The sequence below is a fragment of the Clupea harengus genome, chromosome 20, assembly GCF_900700415.2.
Source record: "Clupea harengus chromosome 20, Ch_v2.0.2, whole genome shotgun sequence".
Taxonomy (NCBI): domain Eukaryota; kingdom Metazoa; phylum Chordata; class Actinopteri; order Clupeiformes; family Clupeidae; genus Clupea; species Clupea harengus.
Genome location: NC_045171.1, coordinates 8639080 through 8659657, shown reverse-complemented (window position 1 = coordinate 8659657; position 20578 = coordinate 8639080). Strand labels below are relative to the sequence as shown.

At 43.0% G+C, this 20578-nt stretch overlaps 2 protein-coding genes across 2 annotated transcripts; one reads left to right on the top strand and one right to left on the bottom strand.

The window, feature by feature from the left end:
• Positions 1–3468: 3468 nt before the first annotated feature.
• On the bottom strand, positions 3469–9425 carry irg1l (immunoresponsive gene 1, like). Its single transcript, XM_031587373.2, has 6 exons — positions 9280–9425; positions 8398–8452; positions 7618–7805; positions 6681–6773; positions 5815–6020; positions 3469–5100 (listed from the first exon to the last, which is right to left on the bottom strand). The coding sequence occupies exons 1-6, from the start codon at positions 9295–9297 to the stop codon at positions 4170–4172; spliced, it is 1491 nt and encodes a 496-aa protein (XP_031443233.1). The 5' UTR covers positions 9298–9425; the 3' UTR covers positions 3469–4169.
• A 256-nt stretch (positions 9426–9681) lies between these two features.
• On the top strand, positions 9682–17330 carry si:ch211-153b23.3. Its single transcript, XM_031587372.1, has 11 exons — positions 9682–9724; positions 11246–11426; positions 11794–13299; positions 13412–13504; positions 13606–13710; positions 13840–13949; positions 14142–14339; positions 14560–14722; positions 15038–15203; positions 16110–16204; positions 16482–17330. Exons 2-11 carry the CDS (start codon positions 11270–11272, stop codon positions 16565–16567), a joined length of 2679 nt encoding a protein of 892 aa, XP_031443232.1. The 5' UTR covers positions 9682–9724; positions 11246–11269; the 3' UTR covers positions 16568–17330.
• The last annotated feature ends 3248 nt before the right edge of the window (positions 17331–20578 follow it).

Below are 20578 nucleotides of genomic sequence, written 5' to 3'. Positions count from 1 at the left end.
TAAAATCTGACAATTATTACTATTTGGCTACCCAATATCAATAATAGGTCTATCAGAATTTGAAATGCTTTGAGTTTAGTCAGTTAGCTAGTTGATTTTTGTATTTTTTTGGTTTAAGGGGTTCCTATCCTGGGGAAACCAAATAAGACGGAGTAATGATCTTGAGGTGCTCTAATTCCGTCATGGGAGCGAAAGTCCATTCATGGCTTAAATCAGTATATCTGAACAAGGAAGGAGGCACGGTTGGATTATTTCCTTTCAGATTCCGGATAGGTTGAGTGTTTTTCTCAAGTTTATATATCTATAACTGCATCTCATCAGTGCAACACAGTCCGATAAAATCAGTCACTTGCTCAGGATTGGCCTCACTTCCTCAATGGAGCTCAGGGTCACTGGCCAGATCTTTAAAAGCGCCTGACTCTTTATTTGTGGGATGAAAATGGTTGGTTAACCTATCATTTATGATTTATTATCACCTCAGTGACTCAGTGTTCAGTGGAATGTCTGGCGAGGGGAGCAGGGCCAGTTAGGATGACTGCCGGTGTGGTGAAACATCATTGGTTTATTTTCGGAAGTAGCGAGTTGGGATGACTGCCAGCGTGACGAGGCCTGTTGAGAACATCACTGCTTAAAAAAGTCTTCCAAGAAGACAAGCCTGCATTTCAAGATTTCTTGGTTGTGCATTTAAAAAAAGCTTGAATAAGCTGAATCACTGTGTGACCATATACTGGATAGGAGTATTTTATATTTTTATAACACTTGTTTTTATCTCTCCCACATGCAAATGCAGACACTCTACTGTATAGCTTAAGACTAAATAAAGAAGACTATAGCACTAAAGTTTTACCTTGGAACAGACTAATTGAGCAGAGCTCTCACCTTGATATGTCTAATGACTTCAACACTTCAGAGATCTCCGTTCTCTTGAGTTCAGACGTAATGTAAAAAGACTTCAAAGCCAAACAAAAAGGTCACAATTGTATCATAAAAGGCCATAGTGTCATTTTTATTTAGATTAATCTGTTAGGTGTGGATATTAATTAAATCAATTTCAGATTTAAGACTCTTACAAGTGCTTATAAGACAATGGTCAGTAATGTAAATTTGAACTATTCAAATATTTATTTTGATAAAGAGTGGAATAGAACAATCATTTTCTGGGAGTGTCACACTGTGGCATTGATAAGCGACCTTGGCCGACGCACGCTACATGACGCTGCGCCCAGATAGCAGATATCTGCTAACTACTACATGCGCATCTGGGACAAAGGCTTATGCGAACTAGCCTGGTATAACCAGACCCAAGTGCACTGAAAAAAAGGGAAAAGGGGGATTGTTCAATATACTAAACCACATTACATTGGAATTACACAAACTAGTCTTGTTTCTCTTTGAAAACATGATGTTATTACAATGAACTAATGTATTTTGTCACAGCATTCAATTAATTTGACTGAATCATGCAAGATGAGAACGAATAAATAAAGTAAGTAAAGTAAGTTTCATCTAGCTCGAGCACTGCGGCCATTGTTGTAACTACATATCAAACCATCACTTCACTTCATCATCGCCATCGGCGGGCAGAGGCAGGCAACATACAGACAGAGCAAGGAGATAAAAGCAGTGCAGGTGCAATGTATTCCACATGTTAAAAAACGTAATATTGTCAAAACAAATAATAGTACTCATCAATTTAGTCATTGGCGTACAGAGTATGTATGAAATTATGTGTGAAACTCTTGGCTCAGTTAAAGTTTTGTTTTTGTGAGACAATTTTCTACAACATACATACAACATAAAATTATTTAGACATGTAGTGTAGACACTGTTCATGTTGTAAAAGTCTTTTACAGCTGAACATGGCTGATTTTGAATAAAATATCTTCCGTAAAAAGGCCCATTTACTTTAATTGCCACTCCTGTTTTTCAATGGCACTTCATTTTAATGAATCCTCAGGTTAAAAAGACTCATTCATATTGAGAAACCCCATTTGCAATTAAAATGTTTTCTTCTGTTTATGAACTCAATAAAACTGTCCGTCTTTGGGCTGCTTTAGTATCTGGAGTATCAGCACTTGTGAAATTGATTATAATCTAAAAACTGGTCAGAGAGGAATGGATGATTCCTCAATGTTAGTGATGTTTCAAAGCACAAAATTAAAGCAGAAATCATTATTTCTACCCAGTGTGTGCACCTTGGATGGATACAAAATAAGAGTTTTCCTGGATAGTGTGTCATTTTCTGACGGACTTCAAACTTTTGAACGGTAGTGTACATAAACCTATTAAACTGTCAGTAAAAAATTGAGTGCAACATTTCAACTTCATAGATTCTTTAAAAATGGAGGTTTTTAATGCCCTAATTGGCACGCATGCATTTGTCTGGTAATAACGGTAATGGTAATTACCAAGCAGGCGTTGGTCTTTCTTAGCCTTCAACTATTGATATATATATCAAACAGGTAATAATACGTGGCACGGTGGCTCAAGACGGACGGATCACTTGACTTGGTCCCCGGGCGCCTAAAGCCTGCCCACTGCTCCTGGCTGCCCTGGAGGAAGGACAGTCCAGGATGGGAAAATGCAGAGGAAAAATTCACTGCGACCTCGGCCTGTGTGTGTGTGTGTGTGTGTCCTGTGTCGCTACCTAAAATGCACGTGTGTGTTGCTGTGTGTTGTTTGTGCCACAATAAACTGACTTTGATAACAAAGCAGACATTGGTCTTTCTTAGCCTTCAACTGAATTTTTATTTCAAACAGGTAAACGCTTAGTGGCACTGGCAAGTTGTCATGGAGAATATTGTACTCTATGAAATCTCCATGAGCCACTTTATGGTTACTGAGCTGTCTTCAAGGTCCACAGATATTTGTATGTGTTCATTCATTGCAAATAAATAGTCTACGAAGATGTTATATGTCGTGGTTATTTTTTATAGAATGGTAAGTCATTTTACATAGTGACATAGTAAAGTCTGATCAGGGGTGGATTGGTAGATATAGGATTGGACAGCATTGGACGTTAAAAGATCTGGTCACTGTGTGATGTACCTGATTATTAGCACAAGGAATTCAACATCTGTTCCTGTATATAGGTATACAAAATGTGTTGAATTTGTTATTGTTGTTTTGTTAATGTCTCTGTCTGACAGACTCACATTTATTCCACTTGTGTCTTAGCTTACGTCCGTCTGTGTGTAACTTATGTCTTAGCTTACGTCCGTCTGTGTGTAACTTATGTCTTAGCTTATGTCCGTCTGTGTGTAACTTATGTCTTAGCTTATGTCCGTCTGTGTGTAACTTTGGTGGCCACAAATGACTAAATGCTTAGTTTTTTATTTCCTCAGAATATCATCATGAGCTTGCCATAATGAGCCCTCATAATGAGCCCCCTAAGATTGTGGGGAATGTCATGTGTGTGGTCGCTTCTTATATGAAGCATTGAGATGAATCAGACAACACAAGTTGAAATTTAGAGATCATTTTTGTGTATTTATTCATTTAAATATGTTGACTGAAATAAAAGTATATAATTATAAAACAACGATAAAGCCAACTTCACAATGACAACAGAAAGTGCAGAAAATTACTTACAGAGACCTTCAAAGTAGATTTGTATTTACATTCCCATTCACCTTGCATCTGCACAGTACAGTACCTTTAATTCAGTTTCAAGACCGGTCAATGATTATACCAAAGGACACATCGAAAGAGGAAATATCAAGTGTTCTCATTAGCTTAGCTACATTTACTCTGCAGTTCAATTCATAGGATGACAACAGTAACAACATCAGTCAAACCACCCAACCACCAAAAGTCATTTTCACAGGCTGCACACACAAAAGTCTTCATTTTGTCTTGTCCGATATTCATTAATGCAGTGGACAAGGAGAAACTGAAAGCGATGCTCAGTAATGTGTTTTCTGTTATTGCTACACACTGGACTGACAGATCATCTGGGTTTGGCTTCAAGGAAGTGATTCACTGTATGATCTGCTTTGAGGAAGAGAAAGTAAAGCAAACCGACCAACCAATAGACAGAAATGCCACATTTACAGCATAAGCACAAACCAAACCAAACCATGGAGTGCAAAAAAAAAACACTGCTACCGATGACCAGGATTGGAGATTCTGGTTCCCACACTGGGAGTGGGACATGGGGAAGTTGCCGCTCACTGGATCTGGGTGAGGAGAGGCTGGCAGTCTCCCAGCCGGTCCAGCTGCTCCACTGCCTGGATGAGCCCCTCGACCCGCTCCTCGGGGAGCACGGCGCCGGCGTTGCTGCGGAACTTCTTGCGCAGACTGTCATTGCTCAGCGGGTTGCGCCAGTGGCCGTAGAAGGTGTCGCAGCGGCCGAGCAGCACGTCGCCGCCCTCCAGCGTCACCACCACCTCGGCGTACATGCGGTCGAAGTTGGCTGGGTTGTCGGCAGGGTGCTCCACGCGCACACGCGCCAGCAGCGCATGCAGGTCCGGCCGCTGCATCGCCTCGTCGGAGAAAGACTGCACCGTCACCTCGCCGTCCAGCAGCGCTGTGCAGGCGTTGAACTGGAACGAGTGGCGCGCCTGGTGCTCCGACTCCGGGAATGGACGGTTGATGTACTTGGACAGCGGGATCCGCAGGAGGACCTCGCGCACGGCCCCCGGGGCCACCCGGCCACCCGTCAGCCCCACCAAGGTCTCGTGGACGGTGGCAGCCGCATCGGCCACCCAGTGCATCCCCAGGTGCGCTGGGAAACGCTTGAAGCCCATGTCCTGCTCCTCCAGCAGGAAGCCGTGGGGCTCGTCGTTGTCAGGCAATGGCAGGGCCTTTGGGGCGTAGTCCTCGTAGAAGGCGCTGAAGCCTGACACCCCGGGGACGGCGTCCAGCACCAGAGGGCTGGCCTCCAGGCCTCTAGAGGCCAACAGTGCTGCCTCCAGGCCCAGGCGGGCCGCGTTGCCGATGTGGAAGGGCTTAGACTGCGTTGCGGCATTAGCCATGGGCGCGCCCGACAGCGAGGCGGCAATGGCCATGGCGTGGCTGCACTGAGTGTGCTCGAGAGAAAGCAGGCGGGCACAGGCCGCGGCGCTGCCCATGGTACCCACCACCGTGGGAGGATGGAACCTGGAGGAGCAGGGAAAGAGAAGAGAAGAGACAGAAAGAGAGAGAGAAACAGAAAAGAAGGGGAAGGGAGGGCAATGTGAGAGAGGTGTTTTGGAATCACCCACCAGAAAACCATGGGCTAAACAAACTGTCCCAGCTGGGAAGACCAATGCTTGAAATAGGACAGGTGTGTTTTTGTGAGCCTCTCTTCCTAAATTACACAGGGCACAAACCTGAGTTGTGCAGGACTGAGTGGACCTTTGTGAGTGTGTTAGAGGAAATAACAGATTAGGCTTTAGGATTATTTCATGTCCTTTGGACGGAGAGAAAGAGGTCACTGATGGTCATCCGGAACTGCAGAGGTCTGTGTAAATACTCGTCTGAAGGAACTCTTAGTAACTTCCTCAGCGGAGCTAAAACTGACCAAATGGCCTCTCCCTACTGGTCTAGTGTGTGTGTGTGTGTGAGACAGAGAGAGGCAGGGACACGGAGTGGCAGGAAAATATCAGTGTTGTGGAATATGTTTGCATGCACACACTGAACCACTCTTGAGTTCATTTAGAAGTGCACTTCTTTTCTGGTTTCATTTACAGAGACTGCTGTTATTGCGATCTCGCAATCTCTCCAATATGTATTTAGAGTATATTAACTAAACAAACACACACTGAACAAGATGTTGTGTCTAGTGGACAGAAAACAGAACTAAAGGACCCCATTGGTTCCCCCTTAACTCACCTTTTTGGGATGTTGCGAGCCTCGTTGGAGAACCTCAACAGCCTGCCCTGGACCTCGATGCCCACGTTGAACGCCAACAGGAAGTCCAGACCGCTTGGCTTGCTGTTGCTCGGCAACATATCGCTGATGGCCAATAGGGCGGGCAGAACAGCACCAGAGGGATGGGTGGCAGGATGCCAGGTGTCATCAAAGTCCATCGAGTGGGACTGAGGGGTAAAGAAACAAGTCAGAGCCACTTCAAACAAACCCCCTCATTCTCCCTCAGTTCTTAGTCTTGGCCTCGCTCTTAAAAATGGGCAAACCAAATGTTGCCCCAAGTCTCAGCCCTATTTTGGGCTAGCCTGGTTCCCCGAGTCCTCCAATGTGTTTTTCTACTTGGTGGGAGGCTTGGCGGAGCTATTGTACAGGTCAGGATATGGTTCTGGGGCTGTCTGGCCCAGGGTGAACAAAAACACACCCATAGGCCAGAACCTGACCGCAGGAAAGGGTGAGCAAGACTAATAACAGACCCAGGGAACGTCATGCTCGGAATCAGTAAATAGATATTACAAGGGAACATCTCTAATATTTCCTGACTCGGGCGTTAACTCACAAGTGACACATAACCTCTCTGTTATTAGACTCACAGGAGGGATATTTCTCTCTTTCCCCACCAATCATTCACAATCCTTCCCTGCCAAACACCTCCAAACCACCGCCATTACATTGCTGCATGCTTGGCAGTGCCACATCTGTGAAAATAATTTGAACTTAATGTGGCAGTGATTTAAGAATCGTCCACTGGACTGGGTGAATGCCCACGCCTGCCCTGTCTGTGCCCCTGTGCCCTGTGAGTGTGAGGTGCAGAGAATCACTGTGCCACTCACTGCCACGCCATTAACGAAGGCTGCCAGGGTCGGGGAGAGCCTTGTGTTCTTGCGGCCGTACACAGAGCTGATGTCATCCGGAGCATACATGTGCTGAGGAGAGAGAGAGAGAGAGACGTACATAAACTTCATTCACTTGTTGTGCCTTGGCAATCCTGTAATGTATTAGTCATCCTAATAAAGCCCTTTTTGAATTTGAGAGAGAGAGAGAGGGAGGGAGGGGGAGAGAGAGAGAAAGAGAGAAAGAGAGAGACAGAGAGACAGAGAGAGACAGAGAGAGACAGAGACGCTCTGCAATTGCTGGCTACGAGACTGGGGCTGCAGGCACACAGGAAAAAGCAGTTGAGACAGTTCTTGGCTGCAGACAGCACACACATACACACACACACACACACACACACACACACACACACTAACACACACATTAAAGACTGCACTGGAATGGAGTGTACTCTATAAAGCCTAGTGGCCATCCCTCAAATGCCGTGCCTTGAATTCCAGGCTCTATGTTAACAGTGAGACTAAAGAGACATGGTGTTTCTATGAGCGCTGGAAAACATGCTTGCAAAAAGGAATAGTTTCATTCACCTGCTATGCAGACTTACAGTTACAATGGGAAATACCTGGAGTTCACAGTTGCAGTGTAATAATATCCTCATTTAATTGTTCACACAAAGGTGCCATTGTAACTATTGTCACTACTATTACTATTACTATGACACACCATTGTATGCTGCTGTTTCAAAGGAAAAAGGTAGCAGTTTTTGTATCATTTTTCATCTAGGCAGTACATGACTGTTGATATCATCTCTCAAAACAAAACATGAGTTCCAAAATAAACTGCAGTGTGGTAGTACTGTTATGCAACCCCCACTCCACCCCACCCCATCAGTCACCAAATGAAACCCAACACTTTGCACCTGGTTTGGCGACCTACCTGGCAGTGCTGCAGTGCCAGCTGAAACACCTCGGTGGTGCTCCCGATCAGGCCCACGCCCAGGCTGTCCAGCACCATGCGCTTGCTGCGCTGGAGAACTGTGGGGGAGAGGTGCTGAGGCTGCACCCCCTGGATAAAGCGGCCAAAGCTGCTGGTGACCGTGTCCTCTGGGGCAGGACGCTCCACCACTGTTGGGGGGGGGGGGGGTTGAAGGATTAAAAGTTTGAGATGAGTTACACCTGAATGGCTGGAGTACAATGTGAGTACAAATTCAACTGGCCTCACCATTAGATTCGATTATAAAACAATTCTCGATGCATCTTGCCCGCCATGTTTTTTATTCATAAAAAGCACTCATTTGAATTCTATTTTCCCTTTTTATTAAACAGCTGTTTTATAACTTTAATTACTGTCAATAAATATTATATTGTTTACTGCATTGTAAATAAAACCTCTATAAAAAAACAATCTCTGCTCCTCTGTTCAGTTTCTGTCTAATAAAGCAAAAATATAGCATAAACTATTATCTGTTATCTGTAACTTTTCATTCACCATTATCACTGCACATCGCACTGAAAGGGGTTTTAATTAGCCTACATGTTTAAATGTCAATTACTTAATTTTACTGAGGTGAAATTTGGTGGCACCTTTGTAAGGGCACATAGAGGGAGTGTGTGTGTGTGTGTGTGTGTGTGTGTGTGTGTGTGTGTGTGTGTGTGTGTGTGTGTGTGTGTGTGTGTGTGTGAAAGAGAAAGTCAGAGAGAGAGAGAGAGATCTTACCATCCAAAGCTGACTTGTGCAGGCCCCGAATGGCTGACAGGGGAGTGATGGCCTTCTGCGGACAGACAGGAACATTACCATCACCACTAACATAACTGTGTACATTCCACACACAACAGCATAACAGGTTCTCCAAATACCTCTTCCTCTTTGAAACAGAAAGTTAACACACATGATCTGGATTGGTCAGAGAATGTGCTGACACCTCTCTTTCACACCTCTCAAGTTTATGTAAACCATCCTTAAGGGTTATTTTCTAGCTCCTCCTCCCTACAGACACTCCATCATAGAGGAGTATTGTTCAGCAGATCATGTTCCCTGAGGTCGGATTGTGAGAGTGGAAAAACTCGGTGACCCAGTGTTTTAGATTTCGAGATTTGAGATTAGGCGACTCGTCTTTCCTCTGTGTGTCAACGGGATTTGATCTGCTGTGACATGAAGTTACTATTGTTTAATTTTGTAATGTATCTCATCTGCATGACTAAAATAGCTACGGCATAGTTTTACCAGCGTCGTCACACTTCCTACAGATGAGCAGACACAAGAAGTTAGAAGAGGAAAAAAAAAGGAAAGTGTAGTTTTACCAAATACTAAGCTTGCCAGGAAAGGACCACAAGAATGCAAATACGCTACAAATACCAGAGGCTCAGCATGCCTTACACAGCCTCCCAGTACCAGCTGTTAACACACACCCTTGCCTCACAGATATGTACTGCTGTTCCTCCCTCATGAATAAAGCAACAGGTAACAGTACATCACAGAAAGAAATGATAGAAAAAGAGAAAATCCCCCTAGTAAGTCATCACAGAAAAATATACACACACCTGTCCACTCATCAACTCAAAGTTTTTTTCATCCCTTAATGATAGTATGGTACCTTACCTTTACTTTGGAGAGCATGTTGTCAGTTCTGTTGTAGAAGTTCAGTAAGACTGTTGTGTTGACTGAAGTGTTGAGCAAGTGCTGCTTGTGCCTCTGGAGTGCTGGTTGATGTGCTGCTCTGAGACTTGGGTCCTCTTCAGGTTAGAACTGAAAGCCATCCCTTATTTATAGTCCTTGAGTCTTAAAGGCTATTGATATGGCTCAAGACTGGAACTTCCAAATAGCTTTGCGTTTTTTTTTTTCCATCACTAATGGGTGGGATTTGTCCTTGTTACCACCGGAAACGTATTGTAAAGATGAGGTCAGTCTTCTCTGGGAGGCAAAACCCGGTTTAACTCCTCCCTCTCCATGTGATCTCGTCTCCTATAAACTTAGAGCATCTTTCACTGTATCTTAGAGCATCTTTCACAAGACCTGTACCCTTGAGACTCAGCACCATCATCAGGTAAATCTCTCCTGTCTGTTAAGATATCTGTTCATGTTCAAAGTATAGTTGTTGTCATATATGTATACATTTTATATTTTTGCATATCACTATAATATGGATTTTTTGTCATAATAAAATAATGAAAGTCTGGCAGCTTGTATATAAGATACAGTATTGTAAGATAAGATAATGTACTGTAAAATACATGCAATTTGATGATTGATATTTATAATATGTTGTATAATTTGTAAATTATTTGTGTATTAAGTAAGTAATTAAGTATACTCAAATTAGGTACATTTTGATTGGAAATTACTATTCGCATAACATATAAAATATTGTCTGAAATTAAATACATGCATTGTAGTCGTCTGAAACTGAACAAAGTATGTAGAGATCTTTTAGAGATTAAATTTACGGTAAGCAGAATCGAGAAATCTCAAGTCACAAACCAGATGAGTGTCAGGCAGGAGAACACACACAGACACACACTCGTGTGGCTCCCGCTGTGGAGCAGCACACTGCACCTGTGTGACTGACAGAGAGGAAACAACCTCTGAAAAATAACACCTGTAAGAAAGGGAGAGAGAGAGAGAGAGGGAAGGATAGACGGGGAGGGAAGGAGAGAGAGAAGGAGGGAGAAAGGGATGGAGTGAGAGCAATAAGTGGAGAGAGAGGGAGAGAGAGAGGCAGGGTGGTTAGACGAGGCATGTCAAAGTAGAAAGTGGAAAGAGGCAACAGGAAGGCTAACCATTTTTAACATCACTCTGAATAAATGTTTGTCTGTCTGAAACAAATTTAGGTTTAATTCATAAAAACAGAGTGTTGTACAAAATAACTAATTTTCTTATAAATCTGTCAACTGGAATAATAAAGTCCTGTGAGGATATTTAAGTTTCAAAACAGGAATGAGTCATGTTAGAGTTCGCCATAATTGTTCTAACAGTTGCAATACTTAACCAATTTCATCAACCATGATCATGTCTGCTTTTTTTTCTTCAAGAATTGCAATAAGTAAATAAAACCTTTACAGCAGCAACATCATTTTGATAATTATTGGAAATTAATTAAACGGCTTCATTTATAATGGTTCTGAACATGCCTGGACACTGAACCAGCCTAAGAAACTGATGCTTTCTTGTTTGACATGTAGAGGGCGCTCTATGCTGTGTACACTGCTCTGAAGAGAAGAACATTTGTTTTGAATTGTGCTTGGAGAGGGTATCAAGCCAAGTTCCTTCCAGTCAAAATGTAACATCCATTAGTGACTAATCCAGCAACCCTAGATAAACATTCTTCAGACGGAACAAGGACGTTGCTTCTATAATGAGAAATATCAGGGTTAATATTTAACTTGAGGGACGACTTTATAATAACGTTAGCGTTTATTGCGTACAATTCAATCGAGGAAGTACATTTTTATTTTCGTGTTAATATTAATCATTGTATGGCTGTCAATGTCATTTCCTTTGTTAACTCTCTTGTTCAACGGGAATTTGGTTTGATATTTAACTTATTATCACTTGCCTTCTCATGTAGGAAGGAAGAAAAAAAAACGTCCAAATGGCGAGCGCGGATGGATTCCCTGCCAGTTTCTATAGTGAGCCAGGTGTTCTTGGGCTTCTATCTAACGGCATCAGCGCCTTTCTAGTGCTTCTGCAGAACTTCCATGGCTTCCACACTGGTATCCTGGCACAGGGAGTAGAGGACATCCTTGCAGGTACTGATGACGTGATCACACGGAATTCTGTCTTTGATATCAGACATTTTCTTTTATACCAATGGCATAATAGGCGTATGTAGGTCCTTCGTCTTATTGCTGTATAGAAATGTTTTGAGGATATTTGGCAATGGCTATTTCCACTGACAGCAAATACTAAATATAAATACATATTAAATATATTAAAAATATTAATAAAATTATTAATATTAGTATCGTTGTGTGTATTCCTGATGATGACCTCGTCTGGGTTGGGAAATTGCATATTTCTTTTTCATACTACCCATTCAGGTGGGACTGGAAATTCTTGTTTTGTATTGATAGTTATCTCATGATATTCAGTCTTGTTGGCTTTTTCTGTCTGTAGGTGTACAGCTCATCCTGATTGGTGGCTTATGCCAGCTTGTGGCTGGCTTCCTGTCCTTCCGCAAGTATGACCACCTCGGTGGCACCGCCTTTGTCGGCTATGCCGCGTTGTGGATGAGCTACGGCGCCACGCGAATCTTCCAGGGTGCTGTCACGCCCATCTCCAATATCACATCCAACGCCTCTGTAGTGACCGAAGAGACTTTTAACACAAGTGAAATGGCCTTCATGATGAACACCAACCTAACTCTAGAGGTACCCGAGTTCTTTGTCGCCAAGTCAGCCGTCGCTGGGCTGCTCCCCTATATCATCCTCTCCTTCATCCTGGCATTCTGTTCAGCCACCGTCAACTACATCATGCCCTTTGTATTCGGGGCCATCACTGGCACCCTGGTGTTCGAGGCGGTAGCCACCATGTCCGGCCCCTGGGCCTTAGTGGTAGCCGGCGTCCTGGAGCTCCTCATCCTTCTCTTTGCCATCTACGGCTCGTCCGCCCTCCTCATCAAAGGCCTGGCGCAGCGCTACATCCTGAAGGGCTTTGGCAACCCGCTCTTCAACGTGCTCCTCCTGGGGACGACCAACACCGGCAGCTCGCAGAGCCTGGGCCAGGAGAAGAAGAAGAACACCAAGTATGCCGAGCCCATGGCGCTGGGCTACTTCTGCGACTGTGTGTCGCCGTTCCTCTTCGCCTTCTACGCCTTCCACTACTTCCCCTCTTTCGCCGTGGGCGCCGTGTGGATTTCTATCAACTCGGCCTCACAGCTGCTCTCCAGCTTCTACGGGTACCTTCGTCAAGACACCTACCACGCCGCCAAATATGGCCTCCACTGCACCTACTGGCTGGTGAAGGCCTGGGAGGAGTTTGTGGTGTCCATGATGATCACGCAGGAAGAGGCAGCATTCGGCCGGCAGGCAATGGTGGGCGACTGGTTCTTCGTTGCGTCAGCCATTGTCCTGTGCATGGTCTGCCTGAATATGGACACCCTGGAGCTGTTACACAACCTCTTCTTCCTCCTGCTCACTGTCTCCACCATCTCCCAGATCCCGCTTGACGGCTACTACTACTTCTTCGGCGTGGCGTGCTCGCTCTTCACGGCGGTGTCGTTGTACGGCACGTTCGCCCGCCTCGTCAACTCCATCGCGGAGAAGTCGCTCATCCGCGTCGGCCCGCAGCCCATTGCCACTGCCAAGCTGCAGGCGGCGCTTAGCGGCCTCAGCAGCTGCACTCGCGCCCTGGCGAAGAAGGAGTTCTCCGAGAGGACTCGCTGCCAGCTCCCAGACGCCCTCTTCTACTTCACCAATGGGATCGCTGCCCTCTCGGCCATCCACGCCCAAGACCCGTCCCCAGCATTCCTGCACATGACTGTGGCTTGGGTCCTCATCCCCGGTGCCATCATCCAGGTCTTCGTCAGCCGCCTGCAGGTCCAAGGGGGGAAGCGCTTCGGCTCAGTCATTCCGTTCTTCTACGCGGCCGTCTGGGCCACCTGGACCTGGTACAGGTTTGCAGGTGATGCACCCTAATTTGTCTGTCATAGTTTTAAATGTTGTTTAAATGTTTTAAATGTAACTATATCTCACATTGACAAAACTGTAATGTGTTTTTCTGTTGTGCTGTGTAGGACATCTACTGCACATCTTCCCTGGAAATGCCCAAGGATTCACAGCTGGGGCCGTGGCCTTTTTGGTTGTAAATGGCTTCATTATGCTAATGGGTAAGTCTTCCGAAACCAAAACTCACAGTATGTTTATGTGTTCTTAAGACTCTAGATCTTATATTCATGGTGAGGTTTATTTGTGCTTTGTCTGCCTGCAGCTGCATATGGGAATCTGGTCCTGTTTGCCCTGACCATCATCATGGAGGTCGTGTTGGTGTGTTTTCTGCTCTCCACCCTAGGGACTCTGCCCTACCGGCTGGAGAGTAAGTTGCAGACTTTACACTGAGATTACATTTTTATAGTGGTGCAGATTGTCAACATACTGTTTTTGGAGAAGAAAGAAAGAAAACAAGATTACTGAATGACTGAATCTTTGTTTTTCTCTCTTGCAGTTGCCATGCTTGCCATATTTTCTATTATCTGTCTGTATGGGGCTTTGGCATCTCTTGTAAACTGTATCTTCAACAAAAATCTTATTCCAATGGGACCAGCTTTGCTCAAGGTATAGTAGAAGGTTTATTCTTCAAGAGCACTTTCAGTTATTCAGTCAGGACATTTTAAGGTTTAATTCTAGGACATCTAAATAAAACCAGACTTACAAAGGAAGTCATATACCTACTGATAGACATTTAGATCAATCAAAGAGGCAGTTGAAGCATCTGACAGATCTTCATGCATTGGCTTTCAACATTAGAACAAGAAGAAGAAGGAAGCTGCCTCGGCCTCGAAGCCTCCCTGTCCCATCCCAAGTTCTCGTCTGACGAGCGGGATCATGCAGATCGCCAAAATGCTGGACGAGGGCGGCGTCTGTGGAATTCCCACCGATACGGTCTACGCTTTGGCCGCTTCATGCAAGAACCCTGCCGCCATTGAGAGAATTTACAACATCAAAGTAAGACACCGAATGTATTTACAGAATGTATGAATACTATACAAAGCGCACTCAACATTTGCTTCCTGCATATTTGTCTGGGCCATTTAGGAAAGAGACGTTTATGGCTCTGTGATTATTAAATAATTTACTCCAATTCAGTCGTGGGAGCTAGACATCAGAACATGGACACTGTGGTAAGATTACAATAGTGCTCATGACAACCCCCCCATCTCCTCAGGACCGGCCATCTGAGAAGCCAGTGTGCATCTGTATTGCTAATGTGGAGCAGCTGGTCGCAGCCAAGCCGCCCTTCAGTCCTCTGCTCTGGGAGTTCATGAGGAACGTCTACCCTGGGGGCATTAGCTGCATCATTGCCAAGGGAGACTGGCTCTACAGACTCGGTGAGAGACCTCTCACTAAACTACATATGATTCTTTAAAAATGTAATTGAGGCGATTTTTTTTCGCTGTGTAATAAAAAGAATGCTTGGAAGATTCAATTTAATCCTAGTTTAATCCAATTGATCTAATGTGTAAACATTCAGAAAGTCCAAAGACCTTCACATAAGGATTCACAAAGAGCACATACCTTGATCAGCACTCTGTAACAATTCTGCATATACTGACATCTAACATCTAAACTCAGCTTTCTTGAAATATAGGTTATAAATTCTGTGGTGGCTTTTGACTGATGGCACATGGACCCCGTTGTTTCAGGTGTGGGTGGAGCATATGACCGGGTCGGCACCAGGGAGAGCATCATGATCCGCGTGCCCGACCACACTGTGACCATGCACCTGTGCACCCTCACCGGGCCTATCGCCATCACGTCCGCCAACCCCAGTGGGGAGCCCGACAGCCTCCACCACGACATGGTTGTCTCGTAAGTACCTCGTGAACTTTCAGGGTTCATACTATACCTAAAACGTACCTTCAAAATAAATACATTTACCCAACATACCTACACTATACTCACTATCAGTTACACTGTAACACTGTTGTATGTTTACTTTTGGGCTCTATTTTACCTATCCACTAATAAGCTACCTAGCTATAATGGTTTACTAAATGCTCTGTCGGTGTTGACTTCTGAGTGGTTACCATGGTTTATGGCATGTAAGACCTTTCACATTCTTGCTGAACCTATGACTTTGTGCTGAAGTGACAACATCAAACAGCGTGTCAACAGCTATCTGTCTATCTCTGTCCGTATTTACCTTCCATTGTGTTTGCATGTAATCACATCTTTGTCAAACATTAATCACGATGTTGTTTTATTCTTGCTATGAATCAACTTGTTATGTTCCTTCTATTGAGTCTGGCAGCAGCCCTCTGTGATGACGTAGTCTTTTTAGTTAATAATGGGAGGCGTAGTTTTTCTTTTATCTTGGGTTCCTAGTTAAAGCCTATCTGGCCAGAATAGCCTGTTTTTATCTCCTGACTGGGCTTCGTCTGAAGAGAGCCATGGCTTGGTTCTTCATTATTTCGTCATTATCATGAGATGATAACCAAGAGTAATTATCATAAGAGAAGCATAACTGATCATTATGCAATGTTTGTTACAGATAATAACACCCATTTACAATGTGATATATCAGTGAAACATGATTAGCTCGACCTGGAGACACTTTTCATAAAGTTCTCTGCCTCGCTTTATAATCACTGTCAAAGACTCAACATTAAAGCACTCATTCTTGTTCGAATTACAAATGGCTGATTGCTGGCATACAGGGTAGAAATGGAAACTTGATGCGCTGTGGACTTAAAGTGTGTTCTTTCCTGTCAACAGTCGCCTGGGTCACAAGCTACAGGGAGTTTTATGTGATGGAAACTCAGCTGAAACGGCTCCCTCCACAGTGGTCAACTGCCAGAAAATCGATGAAGGTGAGTTTGGTAGTGAAACATGAAATTACAAAGAGGGATATTTTACATTGACACAAAAATTTGACATTTACATTTTTCACATGTAAATTCTATTTAGTCACTAGATACTTTTATCATAATCTACTCACCAGTGAGAAATAAAGCAAGCAAGAATAAATCACATTAATGAATACATTAAGAAATGAATAAATACTTTTTTAGACTATGTGAGATCCTTAATGTTCTGACAATGCATCTGACGTCTGATAATTACTGATGTATTTTTCTCCTTTTGCAGGGATCATCACATTTGTTAGAGAAGGCTGTGTTCCTACTGCCAAGGTTAGACAGATATTTGAGAAGGTGAAGAACAGCATGGCATGAAGCTCGTCACTACACTCACAACACAACACTAAAATAATTCTTTCTGGTTTTATTTCTTCAGTGGGATGCTTTTCTCTTGAGTGTATTTGGTGGTGTTTACTTGCAATTATAGTTGTCTCAATTTAGCATGTGCTGGGCATATGTACTGAGTGCTATTTGTCATATATTACTATTCTTCTGAGTGTTATCATGTAATATAACAGTTGCCAAAGAAATTAAGGTGTAATATAGATTGTGACATATGAGATTAGGATCTAATATATGATATGCACCGCATATACCTAAGGAACAGGTAATCAATTCAATTACCAGTTGGGCGTGCAATAATAAATACACTGAATGACTTTACATTCAAGTTATCTCAGCATATATGTCTTATATGTAAGTAATGTCTTATTATTATGTTTTTGTGCTTTTAACATCTCTATTTATTGCTGTTTTTTTCGGTGTAATAAAACTATTTGTATGGAACGTTCCTGTGAAATTAGTAATAATTTATGATAGATATGTCCTACAAGATGTGGTCAGTCAGGTCCACATCTGTTATAAAGCAAAATCTGTAACAGAGCTTTTCCAGACCATAACCTGAGAGTGACCTCACGAATGTGAATGTTCAATGCCCCAGGCTTAATGTGTTACAGACGCCCTTTATGAAGGCTTTCCAATTAATACAGTGAATAATGCAATCCAAAGCTAGATTCTATGCACGGTACACGATATACTGTATGCTTTTTTTTTAAGTGAAATAAATCTATTGAATATGTTTTGTCATTACTTGGTTAATTATTTATTTGCCACTTATTACATTGTTTAATTTAATTATGACCATTACATCATTGCCCATACACAATGTATTACTATATTATGAGATGCACAATGGCACATTAAAACATAAAATGGTAATTTTACTTCATACAGTTGGAATAGATATTTCTTTTCTAAAAAAAAAAATTCCCTCAGTATCTTGACTCTTTGAATCTATACAGCAGTGTTCCTGTGAGACACAGTCTGTACAAACTCCAGATACCCTCACCTGCAGTTGCAATAAGCTTTCAGGTGTTCAGAGGGATCATGTCTAGAAAAGTCTGAGCGAACTGTGTACCTGCCCAACAAAGGAATTGTTAATAGAGGGGAAAAACTAACATCTAACATAAATAGTAACTAAATACTTTGCCAACAAACACAGCCTTGCACAACTAGACTCAGAAAACTAACGCAAACACGTCTTGGGTTGTTTTGCAAAATCCGTCAGTCGTGACAAAATATGATGTCTGGCATAAACAGGGTTGTGAGGGTTACTTTAACAATGTATTCAATTACAAATACACCTGTATTTTATTCAGTAACCTAATCCAAGTATCACAATATTTAAGTAATGTAACTTGATTACTTTCCATTACTTTTGGATTACCTCAATGCCAAATGTGCAACCGAAGACAACCGAAAAGAGACATAAGATGGCTTTTAAGCGTTTTCTGTAAGTCAACAGCACAGTGTAACCTTAGAAAAGATAATGAAGCAACCTAGTTTTAAGAATAGATTATAGGGTGGACCTACAGAGTAGCATAGCATAGTATTATAGTTTACAAATGCTGTGTGAATGTTGTTTAAGTGATAGTAGCGGTAACAATGGGCATTTAACTTATATGTAGCCAAACCTGCTTTGTTAATAAACAGATGTTACTCACACTTCACGCTGAAACTTCAATTAAACTGCCACGAAAATATTTTGGTCAGAGGCTTGTGTTTTAACCACACACGATCATCCCAGTTATCACAGTTCCCCCTTTTCATTACGTTAGTAGGCAAGCAATACTAGCATAACAGGTTGGCTAACCAACTTTAACCTTAGCTAATTTGATGTCTTAGAGACGTCAGCAGTGTTGGACTTATCTGTAAATGCTTAATTAAATTTGACGTGGAGTCCTTGGATAAGGACAGTTTTTGCACTGCACTGTTATGTTCTTCCCACTTTCAGCTTTGAAGACAAAATAGTGTCTGTATTTCCAGCCAGAGAAAGCATTTATTGAACTCGAGGACATCACTAAGCGTCTTTGAGTACCTAGAAAAGCGCTATATAAAATTAAAGTATTGTTATTATTATAATTATTATTATTATCATATAGACTTGTAGGTTTTTCTGTTGTCTTCACGCTAAGTGTTGTAAAGTGCCCATGTAGATACTAGTATAATGTTCTTAATTACTTAACTAACATTTAACATAAATAGTAACTAAATACTTTGCCAACAAACACAGCCTTGCACAACTAGACTCACAAAACTACCGCCACTTACTGTACCGGTAACTGTACCGGAATACAGTGACCTTTTTTGGATCCTAAACCAGCCATCAACAGCTTGAATGACTATAGACCGATTGCTCTTATACCTGTAATAATGAAGTGCTTTGAGAAACTGGTTTCACGGCACATCAAATCAACCCTTCCCCCCCACATTTGACCCGCATCAGTTTGCTTACAGAGCCCTCCACACCGCACTGAGCCACCTGGAACTCAGAGGAACCTATGTTAGAATGCTCTTCATTGACTACAGCTCAGCATTTAATACTATCATCCCTGACATACTAGTCAGCAAATGAACTGCACTAGGCCTCTCCCCCTCCATCTGCACCTGGATAAAGGACTTCCTCACAAATCGCCCACAAACTGTAAAACTCGGCCCCCACCTCTCCTCCACCATCACGCTAAGCACTGGCTTTCCACAAGGCTGTGTGCTGAGCCCACTACTGTACTCCATTAAATTTGCTAATGACGCAACCGTGATCGGACTCATATCAGGAGACGACGAATCAGCGTACAGAAATGAAGTACAAAAACTGACAGTGTGGTGCTCAGACAACAATCTCACTGAACACCACAAAAACTAAAGAATTCATTCTGGACTACAGAAGGCAAAGTGCAGATCCGGCCCCACTCCACATCAACGGGGACTGTGTAAAGAAGGTGCACATCTTCAAGTTCCTGGGAGCCCACTTAACAGATGACCTCTCATGGTCTGCCGACACCTCAGAGAGTCAAAAAGGCACAGCAGCGATTACACTTCCTGAGAGTACTCAGGAAAAACAACCTGGAGTGTAATCTGATGGTGGCCTTCTACCGCACCACTATCGAAAGTATACTGACCTACTGCATCTCGGCGTGGTACTCCGGTTGCACGCAGCAGACAAGAGAGCCCTCCAAAGGGTCATTAACACAGCCCAAAAAATCACTGGCTGCTCACTGCCCTCCCTGGAATCCATTGCACGCTCCCACTACCTTAGCAGGGCCAATAACATCATAAAAGATTCTTCTCACCCAGGCCACCACCAGTTTACTCTCCTGCCCTCAGGCAGACGGTACAGGTCCTTTAGAGCAAGGACCACGCGTCTAAAGAAAAAAAAAATCCCGACGGCCCACTAACACTAAATACAGACATGCACTAAACATAGAATTTCATTGTGCAATATTAATACACTAATCACTTTATTGACTGCAAGTCACATATGCCATCTCAGTCACCTTACACATGTGTATAAACAAAACTGTTTCTGTATTTATTGTAAAGCACCTCAGGGAAGTACTGTTGCTGTATTTATTGTTCCTTAGGGAAGTACTTTAATGTATACGACCGCACTTTGTTGAACTCTTAATATATATATATTTTTAAGCTATTCATACTGTTTTTAGATAGTTGTAATATTGTTGTGTTATATGTTGTTGTTGTGTTATATGTTGTCCCTTGTCGCACTAACAGGAGCAGCACTCCAAATTCCGTTGTTTACGAATACAATGACAATAAAGGCTTTTCTATCTTTCTATTTCTATCTAACACTGTTCCATGTATTCGGTTACTCCCCAAGCCTGGCCATGAATCATGCCAAGAGATTTTCTCAGGACAGAAGCACTCAAGTGCAGCCTAGGGGGTGTGCATGTCACAGAGATCATGCAGATAATGAAGTGTAAAGAGAGTAAAGAGTAAACCCCTAGATTATCACATGTCATGGCAATTGCT